The following is a 7,742-nucleotide window of genomic DNA, read 5'->3' as shown; positions in this document are numbered from 1 at the left end:
TGATAATATGCGTTAGTGAGCAGCCTCAGGTACGCATAGGTGCAAAATCTGGTCTGATCCTTTCTTATAGAGATTTGGCTCATCCCAATAATATGATTTGCATTCATGTCTGAGCCGCCTCTTTTGGTGGGCTGAATAGTCTTCATAAAATTGTTCGCACACCAGAAAATTGACAACGTCTGCATTCCATGGTAATTCTTCAATTTTCAATAGCTGCTCGTCTGGAAAAGTTGCGTTCACCTCTGACTAGTTGCGGTCAACTTCTAGATTTTCTAATTTGGATAAATAGTTCGCAACCTGGTTCTCTGTCCCCTTGCGATCAATGATTTCCATATCAAATTCTTGGATGAGGAGAAACCATCTGATCAATCTTGGCTTCGTATCTTTCTTTGTCATCAAATATTTTATCGCCGAGTGGTTAGTGTGAATGAGTACTTTAGTTCCCAGCAAATAAGCTCTGAATTTTTCCAATGCAAGTATCACCGCAAACAATTCTTTTTCTGTGGTCGTGTAATTTGTTTGAGCAAGGTTCAAGGTTTTACTCGCATATGCAATGTGATGTAGCATTATTTTCTTCATTTGTGCCAGCACTGCTCCCATCGTGTAACTGCTTGCGTCGCACATTAATTCAAAGGGCTATGTCCAGTCCGGTGTGATCAACATTGGTGTGGTTGTTAATGCGTTCTTCAGTATTATGAATGCGTTACGACATTGATCATCAAAGTCAAACTTTCTTTCTGCTTCCAGCAACGCATTCAGTGGTCGTGTAATCTTTGAAAAGTCTTTGACAAAACCTCTATAAAAGCTAGCATGTCCGAGGAAGCTCCTGACAGCCTTCACATTCGCTAGAGGTGGAAGTTTTTCAATCGCCTCAATCTTTGCCTTGTCCACCGCCAGCCCATCCTTGGAGACCTTGTGCCCAAGCACAATACCTTCTTTCACCATGAAGTGGCATTTCTCCCAATTCAGCACGAGGTTCGTCTCTTCACATCTTTTCAATATCTTCTCTAGATTTTTGAGACAGAGTTCGTATGTTTGCCCATACACCGAGAATTCGTCCATGAAAATTTCCATAGAGTCTTCAAGATATTCAGAAAATATGGCCATCATACACCTTTGGAAAGTGCTCGGCGCATTGCATAGGTCAAACGGCATGTGTCAAAACGTAAATGTTCCATATAGACAGGTGAATGTGATTTTCTCTTGATCTTTAAGAGTAATCATGATTTGGTTATAGCCGACATATCCATCCAATAAGTAGTAGAAATCATTTCCAACTAGATGGTCTAGCATTTGGTCGATAAAAGGCAAAGGGAAATGATCCTTTTTTGTTGCCGCATTTAGTTTGTGGTAGTCCATGCAAATCCACCATCCGGTGACAGTCCTCATTGGTATGAGTTCGTTATTTGCATTGGGGACTACTGTCATCCCTCCTTTCTTCGACACGTATTGCACGGGGCTGACCCATATGCTGTCGGCTTTTGGATAGATAATTCCCGCGTCTAACCACTTGATTATCTCCTTCTTTATGACCTTCTTCATCGTAAGGTTCAATCTACATTGATGTTCGATCGATCCTTTGTGATTCTCTTCGAGACGAATCTTATGCATGCAGTATGCGGGGCTGATTCCTCTAATGTCTGTGAGCGTCCAACCAATTGCTTTTACATACTTTCTCAGGATGCTTAGCTGCGTATTCTCATGATCTTCATTAAGTGCAGAGGAAATTATTACAGGTAGCTTTTCATTCTACCCCAGAAACGCATACTTCAAGTGGTTTGGAAGGGTCTTCAGCTCTATTGTTGGTGGTTGATCCAAGGATGGTTTTGTTGTTTTTCTTTCTTCAGTCAGCTTGTCTTCTTTGGATGCGATCATCTTATCTTTTTTGGTTGTTTTTTTTCTGTGATTGCATTGCATGCTACTATGGATGCGGTCGCATCCTCATCTTCATTTTCATCTTCAGTCTTCTCTTCTAAATTCAAACTTGGTTCATCGTCGAAGTCATTAAAGTCTTCTTCATCAGGATATTTCATAGCTCGGATAATGTCAAACCTGTGCTTCTGTCCATTCATGCTCAGTGTGATCTCTCCTTTGTACACATCAATCTGAGTGTGACCAGTGGATAAAAATGATTGTCCCAGAATGATGGGTACATCCTTGTCTGCTTCATAGTCCAGGATGAAGAAGTCTGCTGGTAATATAAATTTGTCGATTGTAACTAGAACATCCTTCACCTTCCCCTCTGGATGCACAAGAGATCTATCCGCTAATTGGAGAGTCACAATTGTGGGCGTTAGCTGCCCCACATTCAGCTACTTGAAATTTGACAGGGGCATCAAGTTAATGCTAGCTCCGAGATCGCAAAACGCTTGACTGATGTATAACCCTCCAATAAAGCAGGGTATGGTGAAACTTCCAAGATCGTGCATTTTTTGTGGAAGTATGGATTTTGAACTTTGCGTCAATGCCACCGTTGCGAACTTACCAGTGTTTCTCTTCTTCGTCACCATATCCTTTAGAAACTTCACATATGTGGGCATCTGTTCAATCGCCTCGGTGAAAGGAATGTTAATATGCAACTGTTTCAGCATATCCATGAAGTGTTGATACTGTACCTCATCATTTTTCTTCTTTTTGAGTCTCTGGGGGAATGGTGGAAGTTGTATTCTCATGGTCCCCTGTTCTTTCAGCTCCGAGGTGGATGCAATCTCTGGTTCCATCGCCTCATTTTCTTCTTTTTCTCCTCGAGTCAATGCAATCTCTGGTTCCATCGCAATTGGAGCAGTCCAGCTAGGNCAATCTCTGGTTCCATCGCCTCATTTTCTTCTTTTTCTCCTCGAGTCAATGCAATCTCTGGTTCCATCGCAATTGGAGCAGTCCAGCTAGGCTTCTTCTTCTCTCCCGCCACAATCTTTCCACTCCGCAATGTCAACTATACATTGCTCTTTTCCCGTACCCTATGGGTTGCACGAGAGTTCTTTTGAACTTGGTAGGACCCCTTGCGGTCTATTCTTGAGTTTCCCCCCAATCTGTCCCATCTTAATTTCTAGATTGTAGATAGACATCGCTTGATTTTGAAGCATGGTTTCATTCTTTTCAATATATTTCTTCAACAAACTCTCCAAAGATGAAGATTGTGGCGCCTGTGAACTGTGGCTTGGTTTTGTGTTGGACCGTTTGTTCGCGGGAAAAATCCTGGTAGCCCTTCTTTTTGCGCCACTGATTGAAAATTTTGTTGTTGATTTTTCCACGTAAAGTTGGGGTGGTTTCTCGGGCATTCCTCCATTGGATGGCCTTCACCGCAAGTAGCATAACTTGCGGTCGTCTGGTTTATTGCGTTGACTTGCCCACTATGCACTCCTGGGCTACTGATTGCGATTCCTTGAATCAAATTCATCATCGCAGTCATTTGGTTCTGAAGGGATGCGATGGCCCCGTTATTCGCGTCACTGTCCTTGATCCTCAATCTTTGATAGCTTTCTCTTCAGTCTTTATGATTTTTAGAAATGCGATCAAGTATATTCTTGGCCTCATTGTAAGTTTTATCAAGCAGACCTCCAGCTGCTACCACGTTGGCAGCCGTCTATGATGCAGGGTTTAATCCGTGGTAGAAAATTTCCATCTGTAAGCAGTCTGGTAAGCAATTATGCGGGCAATCTCTTACCAGCCTCTTAAACCTCGCCCAGGTGTCACTGAGCGATTCGTCAATATCCTGTTCAAAATTTGTGATCAGCTTCCTCCTTCTGGCGTTCTCCGTCGGAGGGAAGTACTTCTTCATGAACTTCTAAACTACTTGTTCCCATGATGTAATCTCCCCCGGTTCGAGAGAATAAGCCCATTTTCGTGCCTGATCGCACAACGAAAATGGTAACAATGTTAATCGAACCTCCTCTGCAAAGATGTTTGGGAAAATGAACGTGCTGCAGGTCTTAATGAAACTCTAGATGTGGGCGTGCAGATCCTCGCCATGCCTTCCGCCAAACTGTCCGGAAGTTTGGATCATCTGCAGCATCACCGGTTTTATTTCAAACCTCGATCAATCCAGAGCTGGCCTTAGGATTCCTGTGGAGAAATCATATAGGTTGGGTGACACATAGTCTTGAATGGGTCTATTGCAGTCATTCGCCAGGAGGATTGTAAACCCCGAACTTAGGTTCCTTAGATAAGCATGTTTAGCCAAAGGGATGTTATATTACATATTTATTAAGTAGAAATTCATGTTGTTTATAGGAATTATGAAAGAAGGGAAGGAAAATATAATTAATGAAGAAACTCAATCATTAGTCTGGCTGGAGGCACTAAGTGAGGGGTGATGTGGCAATCTACTCCTTGAATTCAAGAAGCGACAGAAAGATTAAAAGGGGAAGTGAAACTTCAAAAGCATGGTTTCGGCAATTGACAAGAGAAGATCTAGCGAATTTGGTGCCATTTGAAACTTAGTTTTCAAGGTTGTCCTGTTGGAGAAAGATTGCAAGGGGAGAAAAACAAAAGTGGAGAATTTGCAGAAGAGGCAGAACCATAAATTAATCAGGGCCCGAGGTGAAGTTTGGAAGTTCCAAGCCAAACTATAAGGAATTTTGGGATGAAATTTTAAGGTATGGAATATACTCAAATCTAAACAAGTTTGTAGAAGGAAGTTTCTTGAAAAAAGCTCTGGATTTTAAGTTATGAATTTTTGAAGTTATAACACAGGATTGGTGTATAAGCAGACAACAGCTTGTGAAGAGCAAGCAAGCAGTTCATCGTGGAGAATTATAGCGAGATTTAGACATGAAGATCTTGCTTAAAAAGGAAATCTCGCTGATTTTGCAAGGAGGATGTCGCTCTAAGGGGAAATCTCGTTAGGAATTGAGGTGAGTATCGGTAAGAATTTCACAGGAAAAACTTGATCTCACTCTAGAGGATCTCACTGGTATCGCTCTAGAGCATCTCGCTGGCATCGCTCTAGAGGATCTCGCTGGCATTGCTCAGGGGGATCTCACTAGCATCGCTCAAGGGGATCTCGCTGACCTCGCTCAGGGGGATCTCGCTAGTAAAGCTGTCTGTATTGATGGAAGTTCCTTTAATAAATGAATTATTTGAGGTATTTTATTAGGAATTCTAAGTAGTTTAATCTGAAATTATATCTTTTCAGGCTAAAAAGAGCTAGGGGAAGCATATAAACCAATAAGAGCCTAACGAACTGTGAGTGACTAAGTAAACTTAAGATTTCTAATACTCATGCACATATGATCAAGTAAAGCACAGTGGCATTAATGATGTATTTATACTTCCTCAAGCAACAAATGGTTGGAGAATAACTTAATGCATGTTTCCCGGCTTGTATGTGTGTAGCACAGGCCAAGGTATGCTGTGTAACCATTACAAAAGCTATGTTCTGATTTTGATATATGCTTCCTAGAGGAAGATTATGAGAGAATGAGTTCTTGTGTAAATGAGTGACAATGGAACAGCTTTTGTGTAAATACTAGGCAATGGAACTTAAGTTGATGTTACAAAATACACATTTGATACCGAAGGACGTTGAGAAGGTATCTAACCAATTAGGTACTGATGAACATTTAAGAAGGTTCCTGGCCAATTTGATATCGAAGGACATTTGAGAAGGTATCTGGCCAATTTGATACTGAAGGACATATGTGAAGGTATCATAGTAGCTCGATACTGAAGGATAAATTTGAGAAGGTATCTGAGCGGAAGTACCTAAAATATGATGGTACTTAGTGTTGCCATGTGCACGTAGGCAGTTATGGATGAGAGACCGAAGTATGGGTCTCTTGGTCGGTAATAAATGTTTGGGAGCTAGAGCATTTAGGCTTGTTCTCAACTAGGAATAATAATGTTTAATGATGTCTGAGAATGGTTTACAGCTACATTTAGAGACATTTTCTTGAGTTTATTCATTGGCATAGTTACATGTTTATAGTGATGCTACACTTGTTGCTTTATGATTATATAGTCATTCACTGAGCTTTTAGCTCACAGAATTTCTGTGTTTTCCCTTTTCAGGTAGGTGTCAGTTTCCTCAAGGTTGATCCTTCTGCTGCTTGCCACCAAAAGACTCGGCTTATCAAAAGACTTAGGTTGATGATCTGTTTATGTACACATGTTTTGAAAGGGACTAGGGCTTCTGTAGGAATGTTTGGGTCACCTGTGAATATTCTTTTTTTATCCTATAAAAGTAATGTCTTGGCTGTATGCATGTATTTATGTAACCTTTGTAGAACCTTAAGAGAGGTTAGTTGTTTGCATAAATTACTAATCAAATGAATAGGTTAGTATTTAGATTAGAAGGCTTGGGTGGTGAGTGCTGGCAGTAGGGCTAGTAACTACCACGGTCATATCCTCTTCCAGAATAAAAGGGTAATCTGGGCAGGGGTTGTGACAAGTTGGTATCAGAGCATAAGGTTTTGAGAATGAGAGAGAAGTTTATGCATAAGTCTAAGTCTTTAAGTGTGAGTCCCTAACATGTGTACATTGTACTAGGTGAAATGCCGAGGCAACATGGCAGACCGAGTAAGCAGACAGGTGGTAGGAACACTGACCCTACCAATAGGGGCCCGGAGGTTGGGGAGAACCCACCGGGTGGCAAAAAGAAGGTGAATGATCTAGTGGGTCAGGAAACGATGTCCGAGGGAGAGTCCAGTACGTCTCTTATACACATCTAGATGTGTATAAGAGACAGACCAATAGGGGCCCGGAGGTTGAGGAGAACCCACTGGGTGGCAAAAAGAAGGTGAATGATCCAGTGGGTTAGGAAACGATGTCCGAGGGAGAGTCTAGTACTCCCCAAGCAAGGGCAGATTCACAGCTAGAAGATGCAGTGTTTGACAGGATAGTGCAGAGGTTAGCACCTAGTGTGGGCTCTACACGAGCCGACCCAAAAAAGAAATATGGTATTGAGAGGTTTAAAGCCCTAGAGGCTGTGACATTTGAAGGTACACTAGATCCAGCTAAAGCTGAGTTGTGGCTGGATGTAGTTGAAAAATGTTTCAATGTTATGAGTTGTCCAGAGGACAGGAAAGTTGAATTAGCCACCTTTTTACTACAGAAAAGAGTAGAGAAATGGTGGAAAGTGATATCCGCCAGACGAGCCAGTATAGATATGATGTTATGGCCTAAGTTCAGGAAGGCCTTTGAAGATAAGTATTACCCCAGCTCGTTTCAGGATGCAAAAAGGGATGAGTTCCTCAGATTAACACAGGGAACGATGTTGGTGGCAGAATATGAGCATAAATTTACAGAGTTGCCACAGTATGCCCTGCCGATTATTGCTGAGGAAAGAGATAGATGTAGGAAATTTAAACAAGGTTTGAGGAAGGAAATCAGAACTCCGATGACGTCTACGGCTAATTGGCTAGATTTTAACCAGTTAGTAAAAATAGCAATACAAGTCGAGCGAAGTTTGGCAGATGTTGAACAATTGCCAAGAGGCAGTGAGGCTGTAGTAGGGCCTAGAGATAGAGGATTTCGATCCCCATTGGCAACCTAGATTAGTGGAAGCCATTCTAGGGGAACCAGTTGGCAGGGATCCAAAAAAAGGAAAACGAGACCCTCGGCCGGTGCAGTTAGCCAATCAGAGATGTTACGAGCTGGTGAGTCGATAGCCAACACAGACAGGAGACCAACATGCTCTAGTTGTTGCAAGAGGCATTCTAGAGCATGCTATAGTGGCAGAGGTGCATGTTTCCAGTGCAGACAAACAGGGCATTTCAAGAGGAACTGTCCCTAGATGAACAGGG

At 42.0% G+C, this 7,742-nt stretch overlaps 1 protein-coding gene and 1 non-coding gene across 2 annotated transcripts; one reads left to right on the top strand and one right to left on the bottom strand.

The window, feature by feature from the left end:
- Nucleotides 1-2,312: 2,312 nt before the first annotated feature.
- LOC120090709 lies at nucleotides 2,313-2,771 on the bottom strand. Its single transcript, XM_039048425.1, has one exon. The coding sequence runs from the start codon at nucleotides 2,769-2,771 to the stop codon at nucleotides 2,313-2,315; it is 459 nt and encodes a 152-aa protein (XP_038904353.1).
- An 867-nt stretch (nucleotides 2,772-3,638) lies between these two features.
- On the top strand, nucleotides 3,639-3,745 carry LOC120092241. Its single transcript, XR_005485952.1, has one exon. It is a non-coding gene; the product is annotated as a small nucleolar RNA R71 (small nucleolar RNA).
- Nucleotides 3,746-7,742: the final 3,997 nt, after the last annotated feature.

This window comes from Benincasa hispida, chromosome 11, assembly GCF_009727055.1.
Source record: "Benincasa hispida cultivar B227 chromosome 11, ASM972705v1, whole genome shotgun sequence".
Lineage (NCBI taxonomy): Eukaryota > Viridiplantae > Streptophyta > Magnoliopsida > Cucurbitales > Cucurbitaceae > Benincasa > Benincasa hispida.
Note: the sequence above shows the minus strand (reverse complement) of the source record. Positions and strands in the feature narration are given on the sequence as shown.

Excerpts from the sequence above, each read along its gene's own strand:
- LOC120090709 (XM_039048425.1), bottom strand. The coding sequence starts at position 2,771 with ATGGAACCAGAGATTGCATTGACTCGAGGAGAAAAAGAAGAAAATGAG.